At 38.3% G+C, this 16201-nt stretch overlaps 1 protein-coding gene across 5 annotated transcripts; it reads right to left on the bottom strand.

Annotated features, from left to right (window-relative positions):
* Nucleotides 1-2913: 2913 nt before the first annotated feature.
* LOC139117170 (protein SSUH2 homolog) lies at nt 2914-16024 on the bottom strand. 5 transcript variants are annotated; one of them, XM_070680054.1, is made up of 10 exons: nt 15825-16024; nt 14656-14855; nt 12785-12986; nt 9188-9373; nt 8795-8857; nt 8182-8288; nt 5367-5459; nt 5149-5251; nt 4765-4869; nt 2914-3460 (listed from the first exon to the last, which is right to left on the bottom strand). In XM_070680054.1, exons 4-10 carry the CDS (start codon nt 9287-9289, stop codon nt 3296-3298), a joined length of 738 nt encoding a protein of 245 aa, XP_070536155.1. In that variant the 5' UTR covers nt 9290-9373; nt 12785-12986; nt 14656-14855; nt 15825-16024; the 3' UTR covers nt 2914-3295. The 5 variants fall into 5 exon arrangements, with proteins under 5 accessions (XP_070536155.1, XP_070536154.1, XP_070536157.1 ...); XM_070680053.1 differs by lacking the exon at nt 15825-16024 and having other exon boundaries at nt 14656-15691; XM_070680056.1 differs by lacking the exon at nt 15825-16024 and having other exon boundaries at nt 14662-15691.
* Nucleotides 16025-16201: the final 177 nt, after the last annotated feature.

Genomic DNA, 16201 nt, shown 5'->3' with positions numbered 1-16201 from the left:
AAGAAAGTTTTCTAATTTCAGTATTTGTTACTTCTGCGAAACAAATTACTTTTATTTGCTCTCTGTTTTGGGGAGGGGGTTGTTATTTGTCGTCGATAGTGAGCGTTTCTGAAAAAAAATCACAGGCAATATCTTCAAAGGTCAAAGAACTCATTTAAATTCAAGCACAAGGCCGTGTACACAGCTTTCCAAACGACGAAAATTACACCGATATCAATGGGTGAAGTGGACCAAAAGACGTCACGACTGGACGTCCCTGCGCCAGGCGGGTCCCGAAGGTTTTTGCAAATGTTTCTCCTCAATGATGTTTGTTAATCCGGAGTAAACTCTTGAGAGATACACAGAGTCATTTTATAAGAATGTTCAGCTGGCTTGGGGTATCTTTGGTTTGACTTGCCGATAAACATGGTACGCACGCCCCCATATCATAGTTTGATTCCAATATCATCACTAGCGTATTAGATCCGGTCTGAAAACTCTTAGACCTGTGGAAGATTAAGGCGCATTGCAACATGACGTTCTGAAGTTCCCACATGATTACATCGCCTGCGTTAAGTCGGGCCCTGCTTTTCGTTTAAAATTGTGATTTATTGTTCTTCCCTTTGCAGTTGGCATCTGTGATAAAGGTACTTCTGGAGTGACGTGAAAAACTTGAACAAGACAAGGTCACGGATGACATCGTCACGCTGAAAGTTTCATTCTCTTTAAGGTAGAATGCGCTTCGGGGACAGATATTCTGAATCTCAAAAATTTACAATAAATTTTTAGTCTACCACTTTTTTAGGGTTCATTTTAAAGTTCATGGAGTAACTTAAGTTTTCACTGGCTTAATTTTGTGAAAACTTTAATAAAATTACCATAAGGGATGGCGGCCGTTTTGGTAAATTAAAGGTAATGTGCGTCCATTGCACCAAATTTTGCACTGCGGACCCCCCACCCCCCAACCCCAACCCCCCCGGCTTTTATTGTTGATCTTTAAAGAGGATTATTGAACGTTTCTCTGACGACAGTTTAAAGGGATATAGTCGTCGGAACTGGGCTCAAAGGTCGTATGGGACCCATACGACCCATGGCAACACTGTATCCAAGGTACGATGGTGATTGATGAAAGTTAAAACATGTCTGTCATAATCTGTCATAATCTATTTAAAGTGTTGCAGCTATGATTATGAGGTGCATCTAGAGATCGTGCACGAAATACATTGTTTGTAAACAAGAAAGTCGCACAGGCGCAGTTCTGACGACTATTTCCCTTTAAGCAAAGTTCAAGAGTTTCAATTTCGGGGTGCATATTACCGCCTACCCTCTGCCCTCTATTTCCACCCACTCGTCACAGATTAAAGTTGTCGCTGCTGATTTCAAAGTGCGTTACGCCGTGTACTTTGTAAATGATCTATTCATGGCAATTGATCCAGGCAGATCTAACCCGTCTTTTCTACTGGTATAGGAAAGTATTGGAAATCGAGGGTAAAAACCACATACCGCCGCACACCACTGTTTATAAACGTTGTTTTACCCTGGCATTAGCAACGAAACTCTTTGCGTCCTCTCCTACGGACGGAGACAAAATCTCTCCATGTAAATTGTATATTGTTCAACGGTTACGGTTAGAGTTAACTTTACTTACACATTTCGTTTCCAGTAAAAAAATAGTGACTTCAACTCATACACTTACACTGAACGATGCACCGATAATTCTGCATATTTTGTAAGTTTTGAAAAAGATTTTAGGTCCACAGTATCTGTTAATCTATTCGTTTTATTTATTTATTTATTTATTTATTTATTTATTTATTTATTTATTTATTTGTTTGTTTGTTTGTTTATTTATTTATTTATTTATTTATCACAGTCAAATTTACTACTCATCGTTCATTCACTATCTCGCTCATTCACTTATCTAATTGCATACTTTAATATGACCAGACAGCAAAACGTTATAAATCTAATTTTAAAACTATCAGGGCTACTATATTACTCTGATAAAAAACAGTTTCGGATTTGCACGTCTGTGCTAGAGTAGGTCCGGTTACAAGAAATGTGCTCATATCCCGAGATCGTCGATGGTGAGATTCAATCAGTGTGCGGTGTAGGAAATATGTCTGTAGCACTGTGTTACAGTGCTATAGTGCAATATGACGTACATGTATATAATTATCACTTGACCTTTCACGACATGGACAACTTTCATACATGGATGTTTAAATTTATCGACCGCATTTTAGGAGAGGGTGAACTGTGCTCGCTTTTAGCAAGTAAACATGTTTAATTTACATCGATCTGTAAACACTGCGATTATTATTAACCCGAAAACATGTTCAGTCATGTCGATGAATATTAACGTCAGGTGCTTCGAGCGCTCCGGTAGATAGAGAAGTAGAACACACAGTCTGATGTTGCGTTAAGGTAGTATGCGCCTGGAAGAAAGACTTAAACTTTTGCTCAAACTCTTCTCTGGGAATATTTCATCCATTCTCTTTCAAAATCAAGAATAACAATCGGGGTCACCGTGCAAATTTTGATACTAGAGAAACAAACTACCAAAACTTTATCGATATTTGAAAATCAAAATGGCCGCCGTCCGTGTGTTAACTCTATGGAGAAAAATAAAATTTTCGATTCTCGAAAAACTAAGACACTGAAAAGGTTTCTTTCACCAAGAGCTTTAAAATGAACCCCAACAAGTGGTAGATCAGAAAAGAATTGTAAAAGTTTGAGAGTCCGAGTATCTGTCCCCGAGGCGCATTCTACCTTAGGTGAGGTCACTCTAAACTTTGAGTTATTTGGTTGAAACGTTTATTTAGGCCTATAGGGATAGATATAACATTGCACATTAGCCAACCTTGGCATAGATCTTGTTCATATTAAATGCATATTCAGTGTCAATGAAAAAAGCGAGGGACATTTGGAGCATTTGATATCATATTTTTATTAAGATTGCTTGTGACTTCAAATTTAAAGTAGGGGTACTTGACAGAAACCTGCGTTCAAGGTGTATGTTCATACACATTTTCATAAATGCATTAAACTGTTTCCGCCATCATTGGAAGTCAATTTAAAATTTGTAGTCTCATGAATTGAGATCGTCATTTAACATGACTTGAGTTTAGCATCCAATTCAATGCAATACTTTATTCATCCAAAAGCGAGGCAATTAACATTATGTGACATTCCCGGCATGCTGAGGTTCTTCTCCGGAGAACTCTCAGGTCATCGCACTAATCATCATGGTTGTACTTTTAACACATGGTTGTGTTTTCCAACTGTTACAGTCTTAAAAACTGAGAGCTTTCGTTCAAAGCAGACTGCAAGGTAACCCGAGGCATGCGCAGTCGCATCGCTTTTTCGGGTAGCCCGGGAAATAGACTCTCCTGTCCTCGCCGCAGATCCAAAACTGCCCGACGTTACCGTGCCAAGTGTAATCCACTTTCGTTACCGCCACTTCACGCACCCGTTGACGCTGTGGAAAAAGACAAACACATCAGTTTGTAATTGTGCAAAACTACTTCCGGAATGAAATATGACTTTCCTTTTTAATTCAAAACATCAAGTTGTCATCACATTTGTATAAGACTGGTGTAGTGTTGTTACATTATCAGTCCCCGTGAGATATAGTCGTTTAACTCGTGATCGTTCTGTCTGCATTCTGAATGTTCCGAATGCCATACGTGTCGTCGGAGACGGCTCCGTTATCCGAAAGACGGAGAAAGCACGAAGTCTAATACAGGATTATCCAAAGTGTATTACTCACAGTTCGTTCGGACATGATAATCTGACGACATCGACCCATTACCACCGTAGGATATTCAGTACACGGTATTAACGAAATAGGTAGATCAGACAACACGAATAGTTTCAGGGTGTGTAGCTTGTTTTATTTACAACAATAATTCCTATCACGAGCATTTGCGATCTATACCGCAGTGGTTTCTGGTTAGAGTAGGGTAGCGGCAAGTTTTAATTGAGGCAAAATCGAAGTCTCTCAGTGCATGATTATGATAGGTGGACATTTTCGACATTCCGAATCTAAGGCCATCATGGATTTGTCTTCGAAAACGGACCGAAGCTCAACCCCTCTGGGCACTGTTCTCTCGCTATGACGTCACACAAAGCGGTGTTATCTGTAGCGGTCGGCCGACTCAAGTAATAAAATAACTCATTTCCATCGCAGACATATTATGTATGTGAATAGTTAATGAGACATTTCATGAGATATTGAATTCTGTAAATGAAATATCACCAGTCAACAGCACATAATTGGAGTCACATCTCGGCACTTGTTCAGGAGATGACGTCCACGGGGATTTTAAAGCTGCAATAGCTGCGAATTTCATGCGTTACTTTCATGATTTGATTTCAAACCGCGTTTTGACATATTAAATAATTAACGGGTGTCGCACTCATAAAATGGCGCCCCACAGAAAAGTACAAAAAATGCAGTATTTCCTACACATTCACATCGTGATCATAAAAGACACAAGCACGATGTCATTTACTTTAATGCACAAAACATGATGGCCAACATTTTGTTATTGTTATCTTTATTTTCTCTGTCACGTGATTAGTTTTTTTCAAAATGGCGGGAAATCTAAAATGATGTTAAAACCTTTGAATTTATGTGCCACTGTCGACACTTATGGCAGTGTTATATACTTTTTTCAGTCTCTAGCGGGTCTTATTCAGAGAAACCTCTAGGAAAACTCGGGGTATTTTGAGATCGGTTTATTACACATCTTCCACATGACTGTAAAGTAACATCTGTACCTGTTTTAAACTTCTTTCACTTGGCCATGCATTGCTATGCTTCTCGATAAACCTTGATGAGGCTTCGTCTACCTTTGATAAAGATGATATCTTCAGTGGAGCGACCTGCAATGAGGTCAATAAACTTTTACTAGACATATAGCTTCGGAATTCAAAACAATTGGTAAAAGAAGTGATAATCAACGCCTGCATATCAGACTCTGATATTCAAATTCGTACACGCATTTGGCGAAATTTTGTTTTTTATGTCGACCCCTCCTCTCGCTAACTAACGTTTTTCGTAATCACACTTGTTAAACAATCTCAGTGGCGCACGGTTAGAAATCTAAGTATACAATACCGGAGACAATTTGATGCCAAGAACAAGTTGTCGACAATACTCACGCTAGTCGCAACATGTTCCACTATTGTGGTCCCTTTGACGTCATTGACAAGTTCGTCCGGTAGATCCGATTTCTCGACAACGATACTTTCTTTGTGATTTATGCTGTTGGAAGGGAATCGCCAAATATTACAGAATCAACATTACTGAGTACAACGCATTAATATGTGTCATAATTCTTTTCGTGAAAGTTACAAGAATATTTGCTAAATATACCTACTAGCTGATGATTAGCTTAAGGAAGAACTTCAACTGGTAGTGACCCTGACACGTATTACATAGAAGACAACCACTTCCACGACATTCGATACACCTTTAAGAAGGGGAGAGAAATAAGCCACAGAAATTGTCGCATCGGTTATAATGATGACGTGTTCCTCACATAAGTCATGCATTTCAAGCTGCCATGCCCTGGATGTGCTCGCCTGAGCCAAGGAAAAGTACTGGACGCTGGATCATCTGATACTGATCATAAAATGTCACATTTTGTTAAACATTATTCAAACGCTAGGCACTCGAAAGAAACGCATAAACAAATCGGAACTCTCTTTGAAAAAATGATAACTCTCGACAGGAAACTCGTCCTTTCTTTTCCTCTCTCTAGAGACTCCCTCCCTTTTTCATCGGTTATCCCTTTTTCCTGACGATAAATGACCCCTGGATATATACCGACCGGACACCGTACCCTAAACCTATCCCTAACCTTAACCCTAAACAAAGCCCTAAACCTAGCCCCAATCCCAGCCCCGACTCATGGGTCCTGTTACCCTCCTGGCACATACTTGTCTGTATTGCTCTTTAGGGGAGAACCATTTGATTTCTGGGGGGGTATGGAGGATTTTGAGAAAAAAAAAATTTGTCGCCAGGTGAGATAGAAGAAAAAAAAAATTGATCCTGCCATGGCCTGAGAAAAAAAAAATTGTCATAACAGACAGAAGTAAAAAAAAAAATTGTCACAATGCACCAGAAATTAGCAAAATTTGGAAACCCTATTCTCATGTATTCTTTGCCGGCGCGCCGCCATAGGCGGCGCAAATGTTTTTACCACAAGCAATTCTTATGTTTTTTTCCCAGCACTTATGATATAAGCATGCACTACATAGGTCTACTTACACCTCAGTGCACTCAATGTTTTCCTTCCCTTTCCTGACCCAAGAAATCATATTTCAGGATTTCTGTTGCAATATCTCAATGGCATAGGCACTATCTAAAGGGGACTTTTTGACTTCTGTAAATTGTGAAAATTTTAAAACACAAGACAGGAGTCAATAAACTAGTGTTAAAATCAATATAGTATTCTCTCAATATAAATATGTTAGGAAGATGTACAAGTTGACAATGAAAAATTGAGGAACAACAAATGTAATGAAATACAAGGGAGAGGGTCACTAAAAAAATTGAAAACTTCAGGGGGCGTTACTCAAAATGTGGAGAGGAAGAAAGGGGACGGGTTACTCAATTTATTTTGGCGAAATAAATTGAAACACATCTCAGATTGCACCATTGCACACATCCATTTCTCAAAATTTTCACAGGATCTAGGACAAAACTGAACTGTTGTGAATTCATCCTTTATTATCACAGAAACATGTTTTCATTTACCTCACTTCAATGACCATTTTGACAGTTAAACATACCATATTCATGCTTTTCATTAGAAGCTGGCAGCTGGAGAAATGACACAAGAAGGTCACAAATTTTCGGTTCCTGTATATTTATTTATCTTCAGTCTCTGGCAAACAGAACTCTTTTTCACAAATTGTATTGTCATTGTTTGGTTGTTGAATATTGTGACACAAACACTGATCATGCATAAAATGTAAAAATATTGCAGTGTTCAATGTCATTTTCAAACAGTTTTACCAAATGCAAAATAACCTGAAACTCCTCTCAGATTGCACCATTAAACACATCAATTTCCCAAAATTTCCAATACGAGAGGGGGAAACCCCCTCTCGTGCTCTCCCCTTGGGGTGTTCTAACAGTTTCACTTAGTAAAAAAAAAATTAAAAAAACCTCTCAGATCGCACCAGACTGCACCATTGCACACATCAATATCTTAAACTTTCCATGAAAGATAGGGAAAGCCCCTGTGACACTTTCCCCTAAGCCTCTCACGTGTTCTCCCCCTGTACTTTCAAATTCTGCCCGGTCAGATATCCTAGTGAAAACTCTGTCATAATACCCATCCAAATTAAACAATATACTATATGGTTAGATACTGCGTGAGCTTTTATATCTTTATTTATTGTGACTTGCAATTTCATTTTGATGGGTTCACCTTTTTTGAACCATCATGAGATAACTGATGATAGTCTAGCAGAGTACATCAGGATTTCAAAGGTCTTTACTGTTAAATTGCTGTATTTGTAAATTTTACAAATACATTTATTTGTATTTAACTTTTCTAAGTGGGGGGGAGCAGTCAAAATTTCAGAGTTAGAGAGGGGAGTTACTCAAATTCATCATGGTTGACGGGGGGGGGGGTGTCACTTGAAATTTCTGAGTTTCAGGCCGTAAATAATGACGGCTCCCTTATATACAACGCATCACAAACTTGATGACAAAGAAAAAAAAATTGCATTGCTACTCCATTTGAAAAAAAAATTGATGCAGCTCTGACAGTAGAAAAAAAAATTGCTGTCACTGTGACAGGAAAAAAAAATTTGCTCCCATACCCATTTCCTCCATACCCCCCCCCCCCCCAAAAAAATCAAATGGTTCTCCCCTTATGTGTCGTTTTTTTATTTCACTCTTTGTATTCGATGAAAATCTCCAAACCGAAGGCCTGGAGCTCCGCGTCGCGTGTTGCATTTCAGTGTAATGGTGTCGAGTTTCATCACACTGTGAGACAATAATCAGAGCTCCACCCGCATTGTCAATTTCTACTCATGTTTCCCATGATGTTGGTCGGTATCCGGATCGAGTTCTCCAAAAGAACTTAACAAAGCAGGGCGGTATTCCCAGATATCCCCAGAAGTCTCCGGGAGAACGTTATAATCTGTAAGAATAAACCAGGGAGGGTTTCCCCCTACCTCTGATACCCTTCTCCAAAACACGGTTCGCACGTCTCAAGGTTTCCGTATGCCCTGGAGTGACGCCGCTCTGTGTATCCATAACCTCTACAGCTGACGCATACGATCTGTGAGTCATTAGTGCAAATGTCACAAACTATCAGAAATGTTCTATATTTAATTTCTTTTATTATGTACAGATGGGTATATCACATGTACAAGAACAAAGGCTGTATAAACGTGTCCACCTAATTATATCCCAGGCACTGCATCTGAACAAATTGGCCTTTATTTGCCCCGTCGATCTGTCCGCCCTTCCGAATATTTGTCTGTCTGTCTGTCTGTAGGTGTAATAATACATGGATGTCATAGAGTAGATAGATGAATAGGATGGTGTGTATAAATATTTATATTTGATAAGTATATATATATATATATATATATATATATATATATATATATATATATATATATATATATATTTATAATATATATATTTTATAATATATTATATATTATATATATATATATATAATATATATATATATATATATATATATATATATATATATATATATATATTAAATGTAAAACTCTTTCTTCAACATAAACATATAAGGGTATATTTTCATACCATTCCTTGTCCAGCGCAGTTGAAGCATCGTGTAAATCCTCTACCCTGGCAACGATAACATGTCTGTACATAGATGTTAGCATCAGGAATATAGTAAGTATAATTAAAAGGCATGAAATTGAGTCATTGAGTACACCAATAAGGAATGTGAGTTATGCATTGTCAGGCATGAACACCACTCCAATTTTGAGAATATTACAATCACTTGTTCGATGATCATCTTAATACCAATGAACTGTGTGTGAGTCCGTGTGTGTGTTTTCCTGATTTCGTTTTTTCCTTAAATCACTGTATGTGCACATGTTGTTGTGGTTGTTGCTGTGGCGGTGCAAATTTTCTTCGATTGTCTTTCACTGTTCGCATAGCTGAAGATTATACCGTAAGAACACTCACCATCACTGATGACGTATGCGGCACCTTTACCACCTTCTGGTGAGTCAAGAATAGGCCATCCGGTTGGCACCTGTGTTCCCATGGCAACGGGGCTATGCCCATGGCTGGACTGTCGACATAACCGCCGTAGTGTGGGTGAAATGTGCAAATTACTGAACGTGATTCAGTGAACGTTTCGAGTTCATACTGCAAGACATGAAAGTGGGGTCTTACTTTATGTCCCATGATAAAATATTGCTACTGAAAATTCACTGGACATTTCCTCAGCAACCATAAATACGACTTTCTCTGTCCTGCACGAATCTCTTATGGGCCCTCAAGAAATCACTTAGAATTCACTTCCATGTTAACTGTTCTAAACCACAGGTGCTTGCAGCGTTGCTTGGATCGTCGATCGAAGGCCCGGGATCGAGTGTTAAGTATTCATTACACTACTAACGAGGTTCGGTCTTCAGTCTCACACTTCGATCCCGGACCTTCGATCGACTAGCCAAGCAACGCTGCAAGCATCTGTGTTCAAAAGTTGTTGAGAACAAATTCCAATCTAGCTTGACTCAATAAACACATGCAGTGTGAGAAGCCTCACACGGTCGCCTATAATAACTTGCGTCATGTGGAAATCATTATCATTTTTTTCTCAGTGACTGCCTAAAATTGTATATTGATGTTTTCTAGGTCTGTGCGTGGTTCTAATCTGTTGTTTCTTTTCTCATTGAGCATTATAGTTACTACTCATGATTATATTGTTTAATTTCAGAGTATACTTTGATTTCTTACATCAAAGGGAATTAGTATTACCATGTTTTATGTGCAGATGATAACTTTAATGATATCTTACATACAACGATAGACAGTCAGATAGATAGATAGATAGATAGATAGATAGATAGATAGATAGATAGATAGATAGATAGATAGATAGATAGATAGATAGATAGATAGATAGATAGATAGATAGATAGAAAGATAGATAGATAGATAGATAGATAGATAGATGGGTAGGTAGGTAGGTAGGTAGGTAGGTAGTAGGTAGGCAGGTAGGTAGGTAGGTAGGTAGGTAGGTAGGTAGGTAGGTAGGTAGGTAGGTAGGTAGGTAGGTAGGCCAGCACCGTAGCCTGCAGTGAGAAAGGGGGCACTATCTCCTGAGATTATTGTTTGATAGATTGACGCATAGATAGATACACAGATTTACAGTTGTAATCAGAGCATACAAACAACAATAGGAACGACAAGAAAGTATATTCTTACGTATATAACTTATGATGTGTGTATATCTGTCATTTCTATATCTCGTGCATCTTCACTGCCACAGCAGCACTGCTCACTGACGTATCGCAGCAATGCCTCGCTGGCTTCCTCCCGAGTCATACTGCTGTCCCTGGTGTGAAAGATCTGAAGGTTATTCTTCCACAAGTTTTCAGAATATTTGAGTAAAACGTATATCTTAGTAACCCATTATTTTTTAGATGAATTGGAGAGAACAGTCATGCTGCCGTTTCGTTGGTTTAGTTCCCGTTACAACCGTGGAAGCTAAGTTAATCTGATCAATCGTTGAGTAACACTGATTTTGTTCAGCTTTATCAAAAACTCACATCATTTGTGCACATCAAACACTCTACATGAGTCAGCTACATTACCATCGATGTTACAGTCTATTTCATCTTCAAACTCTTTTCGAATTCGTGTAATTATAGATAATTTTCGATGAGAATGAAGTTTTCTAAGACTTGTTCTTGCCTTAAAGGGACAAAGTCGGCCATTTTCATGAATTTTGTTTGATGCAAGATACTTCTTATATTGTTGACATGTTGAAAGACACCGAATGAATGGATGACTATGCACATATTCCACCCTGACTTTAGACAAATTAAATGAAACCATCGCGAAAATGAATTAATGGTTATGACCATTTATTCATTTTCGCGATGTCATGTATCGTGTCTAAAACCAGTGTCGAGTATATGAATGGTCACCCATTCATTCGGTATCTTTCAACATGTAAAACAAAATAAGTAGTATCTCATATCAAACAAAATTCATGAAAAATGGCCAACTTTGTCCCTTTAACCGCTATGTCGCCTGTCGGGCGAATGCTTAAAACATCAATATCTCGGGTGCAGATAGCGGTGGTCTGGCCCGGTCAGGTCGTGTTTCTTTCCTGAACGCTGTTATCGAGAGCGTGTAATGGAAGCCACAGAAGTTTAACCGCAGTCTAACAAGGCGGTATTTGTAATGTTGCGGTTAAGTTAACAGCGGCATAAGTAAACTGAAGATAAACAACCCTTACGTATGTAAGCTCTCATGAAGTTTAATGCGTCAACGTGGATACAGAATGTGACTACAGTTTCTACAGTATGTTTTTTTGAGGTTTTGGGGGGTTTGTTGTTTGTTTAAATTGGTCTTGGTTTTATTTGGAACCTCTACCGGTAGGCAAACTAGATAGGGTTTATTTTCAACAGAAACTGCTGAGGACGACCTGAAGGGAATTATGTGATGGCCTTCAGATATTTTATATAATGTTTTCCGTTCTGTACACGGTGTACTATGTGTCCGTTGGAATGACATCAGACCCTGTCATTTTGACGAATTTGAACTTGCTTAATTTGCTCGGACTGAGATACAGTTTAATACTTGCACCCTATCCAATGGACTATCGACTCGTACATTTGGCCAAACACCATCGCTGTGCACACCAGGACTAAACACAAGAGGTTAACAGATCGCGACGTATTTAGTTTCCTAATGAAATGGCACGTATTTGTTCTGTGAAAGCTGGTAAAGTCTTTTCGCTCTGATTTTAACGAGGTGAGTCACCTAGCTTAAAGTTGCGTGTTTCTTTGTTAATGCGGCGACATTTACGTAGAGAATTAAATTTACAACATTTCCGTTGTTTAGACCTCTAGACATTGCACTAAACCGTTTGTCAAATTAAAGATTATCTTTCATACCATAACTTCTCTTATGGAATTACAAATTGCCAATGGACGCTTAAAAAGTATATTCTGAATGTCTTTACGATTCTTGGACTCGCTTTGTTACACAAACCCTACGTTGAACGGACGTCGGCCTTTTTTAGTTTATATTTTCATTGCATCCTGAGTAAGTTCGTCGTTGCACATTTCTTAAACTATGGCGGTGTTTATATTGCCGACCAACTTCCGTTGGTCACCACTTATGACCGTAGAAGACGTGAGACTATGTTAAGTAACGCAACAGCAGTGGCAGAAACCCGACCAAGAGTCAGAGAACGGAATTTTGCTAATGGACAAGACTCTGCTTCGAGAGTATTATGATATATTATGGCATGACTTTAATACCGCATAAAATGTCTGCTGACTATGCAGTCTGGTGAGGAATGAGCGCTTGCCAGATTGAAATTCCCATATTAGTCTCAGGACCCACTTTCATGTGCGTCAAAGATTTCCGACTTGGCACTGAAGCTGGGGCGCGCTCTACTAAATTCAATGGCTCCAGAAATGTAAACACGGCCGATTTTTTGTGTGTTGTTTCATTTCTCAACTGTCAACTTAACATTGTCAGAATTACTATCATTAATTTGGCCCGTCTTAAATTAAACGTCTTCTTCAATATACTCACATCGTGTACGATTGGAAATGGTCATCCCCAGGGTCGTGTTTCACCGTTGGTGGCGCTATAAACTTTGGCATGTTCAGTTCCAGGGAACCATATCCTTCGATCGGTTTTGGTAGGCGGTGTGTGGTGGCGCTGGGCTCTAAATCGTCAACAGTGCTCCAGTCGAATATAGGCCTGTTCACATCCTCATTTGGTGGTTTCCAGGCTACAGAAGTGACAAAGCGACAAATAATTTTGATGAGGTATTCTATTACTTTGTGTTTTCCGATGGGATAAAACTTTTGACTCAACTTTGAATATCAAAGTTCATTAATTCTATATAAAAGCAGTAGGGATTTTTATATAAAAAGTTCTGCCTTGTAAAGCACGGCCTTGTAATGGGTTTCTATTATGTATAATACGCCACTTTCTTGCGTTATAAATAAAGCCGTTCATAAACTCCATTCTTGTTTGATTTTTAGATTTTACTCACAATTTCCTTGTGCTTCATTGACCTCCCAAATGTTACGATTCGCATTACGATCGTCACAAAGGGCGTCATGAATAGACAAAGACCGAATGGAGCATCTGATTGGTCAATTGCCACATGACAGATTTAATGATATTTAGACAATAATAAACAAATAATAGAGACAGGTTTGGCTCCGTAACCTTGACTTGCCACGATAGTTAACTGTTTCGTTATATATTGTTTTTCTGTTAGAGACCTCGCATATTCTATCGTTATTCTTCATTTATGACGTACATTTCGATAATATGATCTACAAGGTTCGTTTGGTCCTAATGCTTTGAACTTTATGAAACAAGAATGAGGTACCTGGTGGCCTACCAAAGTGTACGCTTATTATTAAAGTTGAAGAACTGACTGCATAGGACCCCACCCCGACATTGTAGCCATATCTCACAGCGGGTGTCCCTTTTTCTGGTTTTGGGCATCATGCATTATAGTAGTGTGTGGCTATGAGAGACACAGCAAGCTACTTTACTCGGAACAGGGTGTTAATTTTAGTCCTACAAAGAAATGATAGAACGTGAGCGAAGACTTCCTTTTCTAATTAAGTCATACATTATCGCTATATACAAAAGGCAGCCGCATTGGAGCAACAAACGACTCAAATCAGAAACAATTAAGATATCATTTTGAGTCGCGTATACCTTGCCAAGTAGAACCTTGTATTTTCACTCATTATATGATAACATATGCTTTTACTTGAAGTAATTTGTGTGAATATTTATAACGCTCTGCTTTCCGCATCGAGCACTGTAATTTCCCACGAGGTAATCTGTATACTTTTATATATGTATACTTATATATATATATATATATATATATATATATATATATATATATATATATATATATATATATATATCTATCTATATCTATATCTATATCTATATATCTATATCTATATCTATCTATCTATCTATCTATCTATATATATATATATATATATATATATATATATATATATATATATATATATATATATATATATATATATATATATACTCGCCCGTCAACCAACATGTGTGTATCGAAGTTCACAGATATTTTCTTTGTCTATCTAACGCTCGATCAGGATACAAAAGAATAGGAAGAATAGAGCAGAATAAAGATAATTGCTTCATGCACACAGTAGTAAAACTGCAATAATTCAATTTTCACCAACTTTGCAATCATCAGAAAGACTATAAATCTATATTGTTCATAGTTCACACTGACAGAGCTTTCACTGCTCGTATTGTTGATTACATGCAATATTCACTTATTCATATTGAAGCTGGCACCGATATATTTAAGCTAATCTACCCGATGATTGCACAAATGAATGAAACTTGAATTTCACTGGTTGATATAAATACAGCTGCACTGTTACCGTTGCTTTCGATCGCCCAACTGTTTCTTGACTCGGAAGTCCTTTCGTCGTCTTCTGAGTGACTTGAAATGTCAAGCGATTCCTTAGCCGAAGCGGAGTTGTTTTTAGCACTAAACGTCTGATATGATCGTAGGTAGCTGCCTCCATTCTGCTCAAAGGATGAATTCGAACTGATTGGATGTTCCGCCATGTACCTTAACGAAGTTGAACGACCGAGGCTGTGAGCTTGTGTTTTTCTGGTCTGTGTGTAGGACATTAATCGAGCACTCGAAGTCCTTCTTTTAAAAATATCACAATTCAATCACACTTCTCGTAAAATAGAGACATTAAACAGGCTTGAACAGAGATTTGATCATGTGCATATCAGAGTCCATTTTTGGTACATGTTCATGTAATTGTCAACCGCCCAATCAAGTATGCAAATTACCACTTTAAGAGTGGTGTACCAGTTATGAACGATTATGAATATGGCTGCCTTGATGCATATCTCACGTTATGCGGTTCAGACAATTGTTAATCTCATCTAGCGAAATCTTCGGCACTTTGGAATGAAAAGAGAAATGAAAGCAAAATAGAAATACTTACAGGTTCAATTAGTAATATACACTTCGGCGCGGTATGGTTTAAATTATTTCTCTGTCTGGTGAACACATGGGAGATATTTTTAGGATTGAGGCGATTGTCCTGTGCTAAACGTGTAACTATTTTCTGACTGTCAAACGTTATTACCATGAGGTTAAAACGTCCCAGTATAATGCAAAGGAATAAAACAACCTTCTGAAATTGTACACCAAATCAATTCTGTGTTCCTCAAGCTCACATCGCCTTCAGTGGGTGGTTGGGGATAAAAAGCTGACCAATGTGAACTGGCCCGCCTCCATTCTGACGGGTTGACGTTTGGTGTTGTGAAGTATTGGTAATTAGGCAATTTACTTCTAACGTGACGTTATGAACCAAGATTAGGACATTGTTCTGCCAAATAAAAGGCCTCGCACCTAAAAAGAAAACTCGTTCATGTTTTACAGATGTGTAGCTGGAAAAGATCATCCATCACGTTGTCAACCCACCGGCGTGCTCCGTGTCGAGTTTTTAGAATTATTGGAGGAAAGACTCACCCGATCCAACATTACCGTAGGCCTATATGAACATGAACTACAACATACCTGTTCGTCAACGTCGATCAAACTCCTAGAGCGTAAAGACTGACTAGTCGGCGATCTTGAACGTAAACATGCCTTTTGCTAAATTCATACCTCCATAGCTGAGTTAAATTGATAAATATAGAACGACAAGGTCATAGGTCAGGAATCCTGGTACCAGCATATGGTGCACGTAAGCAAGTTGTCATTAGTCGGAAACTGGTGAGATATCTACATGCATGTATCACCAATCAGTGGAATATCATGGATCTTGTGGATATTATCATAAATGTTACGTAATTTGTGAAATGCTTACTTATCATTGGTGACTTCATTAACACTGTGCGTGTCTTGCGTATTCACTCGAAATAAAGCTCCATTAAAGCCGTGTTTCAGCACTA

The sequence above is a fragment of the Ptychodera flava genome, chromosome 18 (assembly GCF_041260155.1).
Source record: "Ptychodera flava strain L36383 chromosome 18, AS_Pfla_20210202, whole genome shotgun sequence".
NCBI classification, from domain to species: Eukaryota; Metazoa; Hemichordata; class Enteropneusta; family Ptychoderidae; genus Ptychodera; species Ptychodera flava.
The sequence above is the reverse complement of the archived record's forward strand: the minus strand, read 5'-3'. Positions and strand labels throughout refer to the sequence as shown.

Bases quoted from the DNA above. Each gene is read 5' to 3' on its own strand.
- LOC139117170 (XM_070680054.1), bottom strand. From the start codon at position 9,289: ATGGGCATAGCCCCGTTGCCATGGGAACACAGGTGCCAACCGGATGGC. The intron at 8,858-9,187 runs GTGAGTGTTCTT...ATCTATGTACAG, and splicing joins CGCATACGTCATCAGTGATG to ACATGTTATCGTTGCCAGGG. The intron at 8,289-8,794 runs GTATGAAAATAT...AATGACTCACAG, and splicing joins ACTGCGCTGGACAAGGAATG to ATCGTATGCGTCAGCTGTAG.